Raw genomic sequence first — 12,649 nt, 5'->3', positions numbered from 1 at the left:
TGGTTGAAGCTCCCGCGCTGTACACCGCCCACGTGAACGTATACCGCCCACGGACGCTAAACCTAGATAGGAGTAATAATCCGTTATCCGGAAAAACCACAAAAAAAAAGTTGCTCGTCAGCCTCTTCTCTCTCCATACCAAACACCATGGGCAAACCACGCGCAGCTCGTTCCCTAGCTGATCAGCTTGCTGATTTTGAAGACCCAACTCCTAAAGGTATGCCTGAATGATGCATCTACAGACTGTCTTTGGTACCGGACATTCAATGCTTACTTCGCGCTTAGATTTCGACCCCGAGGATATCGATAATGGTCAACAATCAAGCGATGATGAAGGTGAAGATAATGAAGAAGTGACTACAGGCAGAGAGCATTATCAAACTGTTGGGTGTGTAAAAATAGGTGTATTTGGTATCAACAACTCGCTAATAATCAAACAGGAAAGCAAAGCTCCGCAAAGATGACCCCCTCCCCCTGGGGAAACAATATGATGGTGCCCGGGTCAGCCGGGCAGCGCTAGGTGCTGAGAGCGATGAGGATGACGAGGACTCAGACCTCTCGTCCGGCTCTGAAGAATTTGCCAGCGACGACGATGCCCTGGCCCAGGAGAGTTCCGATGAGGACACAGAGGGAGGCGAGGATGACGACGAGGAAGATAGTGAGGAGGAGGATGATGAGGATGAGAGTGAAGATGCCGACGAGGTAGTGCACAAGCACTCCAAGAAGACTCGCCAAGATGTCCGACATGGCGACACAAGCGCACCGTCCGGTGATCGCGACGAGATCCGGAAACTAATGGCGACGGATCAGAAAACTATCGCTGCGACAATTTCCTCGGCAGCCAAAGCCGATGCTACAAAGGGAAAGGCTGTCAAGCAACAACGTACCACTTTTGATGCGCTCCTTAACGCGCGGATGAAGCTTCAGAGTGGATTGACGTCTATCAACGGTATTGCTGCTGTCTTGGGTTCGAAGAACGAAGCAGATGGAGAGGACACGATGAACGACGAAGAGGAAGTTGTTGACGAGGAGGCAATTAAGTCGGCGGAGTCAGCTGCGCTGGCATTATGGTCGACTCTTGAAGGTTTACGTACTGCCCTGGCCGATGCTACCGCCAAAGAAGGCAGCAAAAAGCGCAAGAGACCATCCCCCGCCTCACCTACCACCAGCTCCGCTTCGCTATGGGAACGCATGGCTGAATTAGAGTCGGAGTCCATTTCCCACCGTCGTTCCATTCTCGACAAGTGGTCCTCGAAAGTTCGTGGCACTTCTGCATCTCTCCCCAATGCCAGGGGCAAACTGCTCGGTTCTACCTCCGGTCGCCAACAGACCATCACAGCCGTTCTCGATGCTCAAGTCGCCACAGAGATCGGAGAACGATCCAACAAGCGTTCGCGCACCGATCAACAAGAACCTCTTTACGATGACGGAGCTTTCTACCAGTCCCTTTTGCGCGATCTCGTTGAGCAGCGCATGTCCTCGGCCGATTCCATGACCAGTGGCTTTGACAACCTGCACCAGCTCCCCTCACGCCTGCCCATTCACCCCATCACTGGTATGCGCAACGATAAGGTCAAGCGAGACATTGATACCCGTGCTTCCAAGGGCCGCAAGATGAAGTACAATGTGCATGAAAAGCTTCAGAACTTCATGGCCCCTGATGACCGTGGTTCCTGGTCTACGCGCGCACGAGATGAGTTCTTTGCTTCTCTGCTCGGTAAAACGGCCAGTGGCTTGCTCGGTGAAGGTGAGGAGGGTGCCAGTGATGAAGAGGATGATGTTGATCGGGAGGAAGGTGGTTTGAGACTGTTCCGGAACTAGACTTGCATACATCTACACACGCATTGTACAAATAGTGGATACGGCCATAAAATTAAAAGGCGAACCCCTCGGTGCATTATCATACAAAACTCCCTTCCTGCAGTCTTTTATAGAGTGTACTGCGGTTTGCACCCTGCCCCCTTGTACAGGCTCAACCAATGCACCAGAAGGGAACCCCAAGGCTCTGTCAATACACTTGATATGACGTCATTTCTCATCTTCTCGGGGTGTATACAGCGGCAGTGGTAGTTCCTCGCTCTCGGTTCCTGTAGTTTCCAACATTCCTGACATCCATGATTTTCGCTGGTACCATTCAAACTTTGTCGTTCGTGGTAACCCTAACATCTTCTCTCGCACAGCTTGTTGTAGTCGATGTTGTCGCTCTACCTCTTCCTCTGGTGATAGGAATTGAGGTTCGCCGTCTTGGTTTATGATAACGGGGCCGCCGCACACATCATTGTAAGCAGGCGGGGGTGCGATTGACGGTGGAATTGGTGTGTTTTTGTGCTCTTTGGTTGCGCTGGGGGAAAATGAACTTTGCATGATGGGTATATAGTAATGTCTCGATTCGTCGGAATTTGAGAAATCGAAACTGGATTTCAGACTTCCTGGGACCAGCCCGAGGAATAGGCTGAGAATTGCGTTCATGCTTTTGAGGAGAGGAAGATTCGAGGGCAAAAAGCAAAATGTACTGTCACGCGCGTCGACTCTGTAAATGTCCGAGGCCAATGCAGGCGGGTCCGCTTTCACTAGCGTTGAGGTTGAATTTGCGGGGGTGAGACACAGTGAACTTGGGGTAATTCGCAAATTGAGTACGGCTTTTTTTGAGGGACTTTTGAAGTGAAGAATATGAGAAAATAAATATAAGTTGCAATAGTCAAAACAAGGTGTCATGGTGACTTAAATGACTTCAACTGGAGAAAGGGGTGGGGTGCGACTACGTACGACGATAGTCCCCCTGAGATTGAGATCTTCCCCTTGACACCCCCCTTTGGTATACCCACCTGGGCAGTCTTGGGAGCCTTGAGGGGCATTCTCATGAAAATCGGGTATTTTTGGCTGAATAAATTCTCTGTCTTCAATTATCCTTATTCCTTATTCCTTATTGTTCTCTTGACCTTGACTAATTCATATTCTCGTCCACCTCTTGCCACTGTGCGCGCAATGTTTGAATGAGCGAGTTCATATTCCAACCAGTCCTTGCATGCATGGATTGTAATACTGATTCCGCAGCCCTTTGGTCGAGGGGATTCCGAAGGACCCATCCCCCTGCCAAGTCAGTTTCAATACTCAAAAAAAACCCCCCAACACTGGCAACTCACAGGCAACTAGACTGTGACGTGCAGTAAATAGCGTGTTCTCGGCCTTCGCGTTGGAATGTGCCAATCCGAGGACCGTGAGCAGATGGTGGCGTACATTCTTCTAAATCCATTGTGAGCACCGACCAAAAAGGCTGTTGGTGTTCAAACAAACCTCCACTGTTCGAGAATGCCGCAAACTCTCATAGGTGGAAGATGCCCGTGAAGACTCGGAAAGCGCCAAAACAATCTTGGCAATATGGTAATATTGAATTCCAATAACTGCCAAGCATTTAAGAGCCAATGTCAGCCTCGAGTCTGATAGGCACACATATTATGGGGACCAGTCACCATGCACGGGTAGCAGCATCCACATGGTAGGGAGTCGTTGATCGGGCCCGGGGCCTTGTGGGATTGATCTAACCGGGTCGAAGGTGTGCGGTTTAGTGGAATACCACTCTTCGATCTGGTCTGCCCCATGTGTTATAGTGGAGTCCGTAAATGCACCCTGGAGAATATTAGCAAGGAGGAAGACCATTTTGCTTGACCATGCAAAGTCATCATTTCTTTGAAACACATCTGACTGGTAGAAGCTTTGTAGGTTGGTCCGCAGAGGCCGTTGGCTCGTTAGCGAGATATAGATATCCTGCCGCAGACAAAGCCAAGCAGCAGCTTCACCTAGGCCACCTGAAGAACCAAAGGTGGATACTGTATTCAGGATATGAGTTGTGCCAGTGAGATGGAATTGATTGTCCTCCCCTGGAATGTGTGAGCATTTATTTGACGTATGATACTTGTCCGCGTCGATGACTGACCATCCATTTCCTCATGCTGACGGAGTATAGCGACTGCAGCTAGTATGTCCTCGGTGATGTGCTCACGGGACCCAGAGAGCGCTGGAATAAGCAGTTGCACACAGCAATTATGGTACTGCAGTGCCTCTGTTACATCGCTGTTGTCCTGTCGGTCAAGATGGCGCGAGGAAAATGCAAAAATTGCATAGCGCAAGACAGGCTCCTTCAATGCCCGAGCTGAAACCTTTGTTTCAAAATGACGTTGAGGGTCGGTGATATCAGCCTGTTCTAATTAGTGGCTGTAGATGGGTATGTCGTCGAGCATAACGCACCCAGAGTGCCATATTCTCGACGAAATTCCTCAATAATATAGCTTCCCTTTCGCTTAGCGGTTGCAAAGGCTTAGAGGAGTTTATTGATTGGATTGATCTTGGAGAAGAGAAAGAGGGTGACACGCTTTCTGTAGTAGAAGCTGGGAATTGGACCAAGGCATTGGCTTCATCAACTCCATTGCCTGGATATGGTTGCTGTGCCGGTGGACCACTGGGGATATCGAGCTCCTCTCTTAGACCGACTGCTATCCTGCAACTGGAGTCATTGGTAAAAGCCGACTGGCTATCCTGAATAGTCGAGTACAGGCTAGCGATCTCGAGTGTCTCGTCATGGAAGCGCACTAGAACGCATGGTTAAATTTAGATAATCGAAAATAATCAAATCTCCTACCTTTGCCACGCAGTTGGGGCCAGCAGCCCTCCGAAAAGGCAAGCTCAGCCTCTTTGGGTAATGAGAGGCCATTGCGAAACCGGACATTGGTCCTGTCACAATCCACACCAGCTTGTTGACAATGCTCGCAACCTAGGTCACTGATATCACCTAAATGCTTGTCAGTCTAGCCTATTGATTTTTAGACGGCAATTCTTACATTTAAGGTGTCGGACTGTGCAATTGTCTGGAGTTCAGTAACTTGCCCTATACGTCGATCCCTACCCCACGGTGACTTACCACGACATCGTTGGCTGCGCAGGTCAATTAGCAGAGATGTTCATAATATGCAATTTGAATACTGGCTAACCCACCAGCCAGCCACTAGGCGATTTCTTCTTGGAGACATGCAGCTTTCCACGGAGATTTGCAAGGAGGAAATTCTTTCCGTCCCCCCACGGGGCAGTGTGCATGACCCACATATATCATATAAACGGAATATCTGGAAAGCAAAACGGCTTGGCATTATACAGCCAAGCAAAAAACATATCGAAATGATTACATAAGTACATTAATCGTGTAACTGGGGTGCAAATGCGGGGAAACCCCAACCCAACCTAAGCAACCTTCCCCTTTCATTGCATCCAGCAATTCTTTCCGTTCACCTTACATTTCACAACGGGGACTTTTACCTTGAGTTAAGACCAAAAGCAATATACTGATCAAGATGCAGATGGGACAGCTTCTTTGTAAACTATTTAAACCCCCTCGAAGACCCAGGAAACTGAGGGTTCAGAAAGACATCAATTATTCCCAGCTCTCCTATTCAATCCCTCCAAAACCATGGCAGTTCAAAAATTACAAGTTGGCCTGGCCGGTCTTGGTCGAGTTGGCAAGCTCCATGCTATCAACTTCCTCCAGAAGACACCCCGTGCACAGCTTGTTGCGGCATTCACCCCAGACCCTGCTGAGATTACATGGGGAAGGGTGAACTTGGAGCCTCATGGTGTGACTCTGTACACCAATTACGATGAGATGCTCAAGCATCCCGGTCTTCAGGCTGTTGCCATTGGTACGGCTACCTCGGTGCATGCGGAGGAGACAATCAAGGCTATCGAGCAAGACTTGCACGTTCTCTGCGAGAAGCCCTTGTCCACCGATGTTGAAGTGGTATGAGTTTCTCCCTGTTTGGAATTATAACGAATGCTGATGGATTTTCCTCTAAAGTGCAGAGCAGTGGTCCAGGCTGCTAAGAAGAAGCCCCATCTGAAGGTGATGTGTGGCTTCTCCAGACGCTTTGACGATTCGTACCGTGATGCCCACGCCAAGATGGAGCAAGGTCTCATCGGACGGCCTGCCATTATCCGCAGCCAGACCTGTGACAAGTTTGATCCCTCGGGCTTCTACGTTGAATATGCAGCCTGGTCCGGCGGCGTGTTTGTCGACATGTCTGTGCACGACATTGATCTCAGTCTGTGGTTCTTTGGGGATGAAGTCCTTCCCAAGAGCATCTCTGCCCATGGTATCACCGCAGTCCAACCAGAGCTGAAGAAGTACAACGACTACGATAATGCTGTGGGCATTGTGGAGTTCTGGAATGGCAAGATTGCCTACTATTACTGCTCGCGCATGATGGCCGCCGGCCAGGAGGACACCACTGAGATCATTGGTACCGAGGGCAAGTTGACAGTGAATGGCAACCCCCAGCGGAACTTTGTCAACTTATACCACAACGGTGGCATTACTCGCGAAATTCCTCACAATTTCATGGGTCGATTCAGCCCTGCCTTTGTCCAGGAGGCTAATGACTTCACCGCGGCCTGCTTGGACAACACCCCGCTTCCTATGAAGTTGAGCAATGCTGTCAAGGCCGTTGAGATTGGTTCGTACCTTCAGGAGGCACTGGTATCTGGGAAGCAGATTCATTTCGATGAGATTGGGCGACGGATTGAGAAGGCCCAGCTGTAGATACATATATAAATGAAATTAGATGAATTTTATGATGTTCTATAGTTCTATAGTTGGATACCAGAATCTTCTTTTCTTCTACCAAGCCTCGGCTCAAGTATTGACGCCATTCAGCCACAGTCTTACGCAAAATAAATGGGCCTGAAACTAGAGCTAGTTATGATGTATGGTTAACTAGTTAGTTAACTAACTAATTTATTTATAACTAGTCCATGGATGATACGTAAGTACTGTGGGGTTTCCCCCAATATGACGCAGGAAGATCGGCAAGGGATTTGTTCCGATTTACGATTTACGATATAGTTACATGCTTCTTGACCTCAACAGTATACTTCCCTTGAATATTGATCAAGGTGATGTACTGACATCTATCAAGCTGTTTATATTTCCATCTACAATATATATGCCCGGCGCATTTGATTACATACTTCAACATCCGGCACATGCACGGATGGCCTCACAAATGTCAACATGCGATTTAATCTAAACTCATTGGGACTGGGCTCCCTCTACGCATCAGTGCTCTCTTTTTACTCGAGCCAGGAGTCGATTTCTGTAACACATCACCCGGTCCTCCCGCCATCCTACCCACTAGCAGTGCGCAACCCGTATCTATCAGCATGGATGCCCAGCGACCGAGTACAGCAGCTACCCTCTGCCGAACCCCAATTCTGGGCTGGCCAGGAGCTCGGCTGGTCCGTGATTGTTCGTGTGGATGGTCAGGCATATAGTCTGATGGGGGTGCCGGACCCGGACGCAAGCAATATCCGCCCAGCGACGGTGCGTCGTGCTGAGTTCACTGCTACGCACTCAATGTTTGATCTCACGGCTGGTACCGTGGCAGTCACGCTGGATTTCTTGTCGCCTGTGTCACCGTCAAACTATGTTCGGCAATCGCTTCCTTTTAGTGGGTTATGCAGAGTATAGTAGATGGTGTATTCGTTGGATTTACTGACAACAAATAGGTTATTTGACAGTGCATGTATCTGAAGCGCATGGTCATGATATCCAGGTGTATTCGGATATCGATGCCAGGTGGACTGGCCGAGAAAGACGCTCACGGCGTGACTTTGAAGAACAAGACGGTCTAGCCTTCTACTCGCTCACAGTCGAAGACGCACCGCTATATGCCGAGGCAGACGACATGGCTCTTTGGGGTTCCGCAATCTTCGCCTCTCGACCTTCTAGCTTCACTCAGTTGTCCGCCCTTTCGGGAGGTCCTGAGGATGTACGAGGTCTATTCGTCAAGGACGGTGAGCTATCCGGCGAGGACGATATCTGGGGCGAGGGAAGTGTTGTCGCACTGGCTCACAATTTTGGTAAATTAACTGGTGGGCTTTCTGTGAACTTCGTGGTCGGATACGAGAGGGAAGCCGCCATCGATTATCTGGGAGAAGCGTACACAGGTTTCTATCGCGCAGAGTGCCCGAACACATCGAGTGCCCTCTCATTCTTCTTAGATGACTACAGAAGCGCATTGCTAGAGTCCTTAAAGCTGGACCGGGAGCTGGCCACCTTGTCGACCGCCACAGCGGGCCCCAAGTACGCAGATATCCTAGCTCTTTCGACTCGACAAGCATACGGAGGCATCGACCTGGTTATTCCCAATGACTCTCTCAACACAGGCAAGGTTTTGGCTTTTATCAAGGAGCTTTCCAGTGATGGAAATATCAACACAATTGATGTGACTATGCCCGCATTCCCAATTTATTACGTCATGGATCCGGACTACATCCGACTGTTGCTGGAGCCCGTGATGAAGTACCTTGCTGCTGGTCGCTGGCATTTGCCATACATGATCCATGACCTTGGCGCTCATTATCCACATGCCATTGGTCACGATGACCAGGAAGCAGAACCAATGCCTATCGAGGAGTGTGGAAATCTCCTTATCTTAGCTGCTGCATATGTTCGAGCCACTGGCGATACCGATTGGACTTCGCAGTACATGGAGGTTTTCCAGAAGTATGCAGATTACTTGGTGGACAATAGTGTTGATATTGCCAATCAGCTGTCGTCGAATGATGCAGCTGGACCCCTCGCCAACGAGACAAATCTGGCAATCAAGGCCGCAGTTGGTCTCAAGGCGTTTGGGGAGATGAGTGGAGATGAGTTCTACTCCCGCGTCGGGGAGGAGCATGCAAATATCTTCTTCCAGCAAGGCCTCGGGACAGACAGAGATCAGACACATTTCGTTCTGGAATATCCTGACTGGCCAGATACCTGGAAGACCCCATACAATCTCTTCCCTGATGTATTGCTGGGCCTGGAAACATTCTCCGACGCTGCCTATCAAATGGGAAGTAGATTTTTCACATCAGTTCGCGGTGAATACGGGGTCCCTCTCGATAATCGGCAAGACTGGGCCAAATCAGATTGGAATATGTGGCTAGCTGGCACCTTTGAGACGAGCACCAGGGATGAGTTCGTCGATGACTTGTGGTCATTCATGACCAACGGAAAACACAACTGGGCTTTCTCTGACCGGTATGTTGCAACTTCTGCGCACGGAAATGAGCCAGGAGTTCCAATCTTGTGTCGGGCCCGTCCGACTGTTGGTGGTCATTTTGCGTTGTTGGCATTGAAGGGCCCTCAATCCATCCAATCCTTATCATGTCAGCGTGGAGGAGTGTCAGACCCCGTTGTGCAGATGTTGGATAGGCAGGACTATCTCGCTGGGAACTATATCGAAGAACTTTGATACACGGTGTGGCTGGTCAGGCATCTGGGCTATAGAGTAGGATAGCTTCATACCTGATAGTCGAGACACCTTGAGATGGGAATTAAGCTCTATAAGTTTGTTGTTTACAGATCATATGAAAACATCTATCCCAGATGATTGGGCAAGGAGACTCTGTCTCACTTCCAATGTCAGACTATAACAAGCTCAGGACGAGATTGTACACTAACTCGGGCCAGTAAAGGGGAGTGAAACACCCTATCCTATTAGCAGGGTAAGAGTAATAAAATGTATTCAAAAGAATCAAAAGATTCAAATCAGTTAGTTTCAATCAATTTAGTGCAAAGGCCCTATGCATGGATATAAAGAGTGTTGTTTGTACTCCGTATCGGCCCAGGGGCGGCTTACCTAATCTTCATGTCACGCCTGCTGCTTCATCGATGAGAAAGTGAATCTTCGACATCTTTTCCCCCTCGACACCCACCTTCATCCTTTTCCTTCCTTCCTTTCCCTTCTTTCTCTCCTCCTTCATCCTCACCATACACTCCATATCCTCCGATCCATATCGATTTAATTGAAAAAACTCCATGGCTTCTGTAGGTTGCTCCCTAACCTTACCTCTCCCCTCGCATTTGCGCACCCCAGCTTCTAACCGCGCGAGATGAATGTCACATCTCGAGATCTTGGACAGCTTGGCTAATCTCATCACTTCCTTTTCATTTATAGCCCCGCCCCAACTTCGGTGCTCAAGGCTACCCTATTTCGAATGGTGCGGCTGCGGGCCCTGTCCCCGGTGCCACGCCGCTTCTCCCCAACAATGGCCGTGTGATTCAGAGCGGTCCGACACGAATCCTGTGCATTGCAGACGTGCGAGGTAATTACGTTCTGGCAATATCTTCCTTGGCAAAAAGTGACACAATATTAATTGGACCCGTAAAACAGGCAACTTGAAGTCTCTTAACGAGCTTGCGAAGCAGGCCCGCGCCGACCACATCATTCACACCGGTGACTTTGGTTTCTACGATGACACTTCCCTTGAGCGGATTGCGGACAAGTGAGTATTCCCCAAGCTTTTCGGCGCGTGTTTGCTGCCCAACACATTCGCCTCACCAGGCATCGAAATATACCGGACAGCATCAGCTAACCCTGGATCTACGAATAGGACATTGAAGCATGTGGCACAATATTCCCCCCTCCTCCCGGAGAACGTGAAACGGTCCATCGCACAGGTATCTCCCCAGCAGTCAATTAAGCAGCGCTTCCCGCCCGAGCAACTGCCCCTCTCCGAGCTCTCCATGCTTCTCGACAAACGCATCACCCTTGATGTCCCGGTCTACACAGTTTGGGGTGCTTGCGAAGATGTGCGCGTGTTGGAGAAGTTCCGCTCGGGTGAGTACAAGGTAGATAAACTTCACATTATCGACGAGGCCAACTCGCGCCTTCTCGATATCGGCGGTGTGAAGCTCCGTCTGCTGGGTCTGGGAGGTGCCGTCGTGATGCATAAGCTTTTCGACAATGGTGAAGGAAAGACGACTATTGCCGGCGGCCAAGGCACTATGTGGACAACACTTTTGCAGATGGGCGAACTCATTGACACCGCCAATCGTGTCTACGACCCCTCCGAGACTCGTGTCTTTGTCACCCACGCCTCCCCTGCCCGCGAGGGCATGCTGAACCAGTTGTCTGTTACGCTCAAGGCCGATTTTTCCATTTCAGCTGGTCTTCATTTCCGCTACGGTTCTTCCTACAATGAGTTCTCCGTGAACCCGTCCTTGGACCACTATCGCGGCAAGCTTGCTGCCTCCAAGGCGTCATTCAACGATGTCTGGGAGACGGTCAAAATCGAAGTTGAGGCAGCTATCTCCTCTAATGATGGACAGAAGACTCTCCTAGAGAATGCCCTAGATGTTGTTCACAAGATGCCTTCCATTGCCAATGGCGGTAATCCATTCGGTGGCCCCGTTGCTGCTGGTAATGCTGCTGGACAGGTCGATGAGAGTGCATTCAAGAACATGTGGAACTTCAACTTGGCGGATGCCGCGTTCGGATATCTCGTACTGGAGGTTGAAGGTGGACGCATCGCGACGGAGATGCGGGCTCAAGGATTCAACTTCGCCCACCGCACTGGCAAGCCCCAGGCCGGTGGTGCTCCTCAGCCTGTATCCAGCGGTCTCCCAGCGACGACTGCCTCGCCCGCCCCGACAGGCGCTGCCCGGACCCCCGTCGTGGCTCCCCAGTTCGGCCAAGCCCCTCCTACACGTGCACCCATTCCTCAGGGTCAGAAGGGACCGAGAGCCTCTCCTGTTCCCGTGATTCCCAAGTCCATCAGCCCGCAGCCACCTGCTGCCGCCTCTGCTCAGCCCGCCGGGGAGGAGAAGACCGCAGCTGCCGACACTAATGGTACCGCCCCGCACGAAAAGCCAAGTGAATCACCTGCACCCCGCGGCGAAAAGAAGCCTGCAAATGCTCTTTTCGTAACAAGCGCCGAAAGCGAACAGGCTGTCCGTGACCTCATCTCTGAGGAGGACAGATCGAAGATCACCAAGATCGAAAAGCTCGGCAAGTACAACCACGTTGTGACCTTCTCGGGCGCCGAAGAGGCTAAGGCGGCTTTGGACCACCTGCCTATTGAGCTGAAGAAGCCCGGTCCCACTCCCCATGGTCAGCAACGTAAGCCCAACTTCAAGTTCTTCGAGGATCGCAGCACCCGTGCTGCTGTCGGCAATGCTGGAACCTGGCAGTCCAGCACCCGGGGTGGCATCACTACCGCTCAGCGTGGTTATCAAAGCGCCAGTGACAGCGATGGCAGTCGCCGTGGTGGATTCGGTGGCCGTGGCCGCGGCGGCCGTGGCAGTGGCGAGCGAGGTCGTGGTGGTCGTGGCGGAGGTCGGGGCGGCTTCAAGAGTGGCCCCAATGACTCTCCTGCTCCCTCAGGTGACAAGCCTGTCGCATCCGGCGACGCCTGATCGGTGACACGGAAATTTCTCTGTCTCATATTTTTCCCCCGGCCATCGACATTGCCTCGATTTCACACCTCTTTGATACTCTAATTCTTGTGTCTTTTTTTTTTTTTTATCTCGTCCCATTTGCAAATCTTCTTTTTGCCTTTTTGACTCTGATAGCGCTCAATATCTATGTTCTTTGTTCTCAAGTCTGGTCGGAGGCACAGAGCATGAACGCGAATTGCAGCGTTGATTGGACTCCGAAGTAAGTCCTTCGGTGAGCTCCAGACAGTGTTCTCTTTTTTTTTGTTTGCAGAGGGAGGAGTGGATGCAGAAAACATCGGGGAAAAAAAAGCAAGAAAAAAAAAACAGAATACACCCTTTCACCTCTTTTCTCTTTGTACTTTAGTTTTATGTCCGTGGACTACATCGATACCCTTACAG

The 12,649-nt window shown here is 50.4% G+C and overlaps 6 protein-coding genes across 6 annotated transcripts; 4 read left to right on the top strand and 2 right to left on the bottom strand.

The window, feature by feature from the left end:
• Positions 1–147: 147 nt before the first annotated feature.
• On the top strand, positions 148–1,821 carry N7455_011165 (AATF family protein; the record flags this gene model as incomplete). The annotated part of the gene is made up of 3 exons (XM_040959810.2): positions 148–217; positions 286–388; positions 441–1,821. 3 exons carry the CDS (start codon positions 148–150, stop codon positions 1,819–1,821), a joined length of 1,554 nt encoding a protein of 517 aa, XP_040809780.2.
• Positions 1,822–2,028: 207 nt separating this feature from the next.
• On the bottom strand, positions 2,029–2,364 carry N7455_011164 (uncharacterized protein; the record flags this gene model as incomplete). The annotated part of the gene is made up of 1 exon (XM_040959777.2): positions 2,029–2,364. One exon carries the CDS (start codon positions 2,362–2,364, stop codon positions 2,029–2,031), a length of 336 nt encoding a protein of 111 aa, XP_040809708.2.
• A 1,089-nt stretch (positions 2,365–3,453) lies between these two features.
• N7455_011163 (uncharacterized protein) lies at positions 3,454–5,088 on the bottom strand (the record flags this gene model as incomplete). The annotated part of the gene is made up of 6 exons (XM_065606602.1): positions 3,454–3,878; positions 3,935–4,196; positions 4,246–4,586; positions 4,637–4,728; positions 4,916–4,929; positions 4,990–5,088. 6 exons carry the CDS (start codon positions 5,086–5,088, stop codon positions 3,454–3,456), a joined length of 1,233 nt encoding a protein of 410 aa, XP_065459768.1.
• Positions 5,089–5,458: 370 nt separating this feature from the next.
• Positions 5,459–6,583, top strand: N7455_011162 (putative NAD binding Rossmann fold oxidoreductase; the record flags this gene model as incomplete). Its single annotated transcript, XM_040959785.2, has 2 exons — positions 5,459–5,785; positions 5,843–6,583. The coding sequence occupies 2 exons, from the start codon at positions 5,459–5,461 to the stop codon at positions 6,581–6,583; spliced, it is 1,068 nt and encodes a 355-aa protein (XP_040809700.2).
• A 471-nt stretch (positions 6,584–7,054) lies between these two features.
• Positions 7,055–9,284, top strand: N7455_011161 (putative glutaminase; the record flags this gene model as incomplete). Its single annotated transcript, XM_040959826.2, has 2 exons — positions 7,055–7,490; positions 7,549–9,284. The coding sequence occupies 2 exons, from the start codon at positions 7,055–7,057 to the stop codon at positions 9,282–9,284; spliced, it is 2,172 nt and encodes a 723-aa protein (XP_040809754.2).
• A 566-nt stretch (positions 9,285–9,850) lies between these two features.
• N7455_011160 (uncharacterized protein) lies at positions 9,851–12,229 on the top strand (the record flags this gene model as incomplete). The annotated part of the gene is made up of 4 exons (XM_040959868.2): positions 9,851–9,859; positions 9,990–10,137; positions 10,206–10,317; positions 10,426–12,229. 4 exons carry the CDS (start codon positions 9,851–9,853, stop codon positions 12,227–12,229), a joined length of 2,073 nt encoding a protein of 690 aa, XP_040809741.1.
• Positions 12,230–12,649: the final 420 nt, after the last annotated feature.

The sequence above is a fragment of the Penicillium solitum genome (assembly GCF_028829755.1).
Source record: "Penicillium solitum strain IBT 25940 chromosome Unknown utg000009l_segment0_segment0, whole genome shotgun sequence".
Taxonomy (NCBI): domain Eukaryota; kingdom Fungi; phylum Ascomycota; class Eurotiomycetes; order Eurotiales; family Aspergillaceae; genus Penicillium; species Penicillium solitum.
This window is presented reverse-complemented; position numbering and strand designations above follow the sequence as displayed.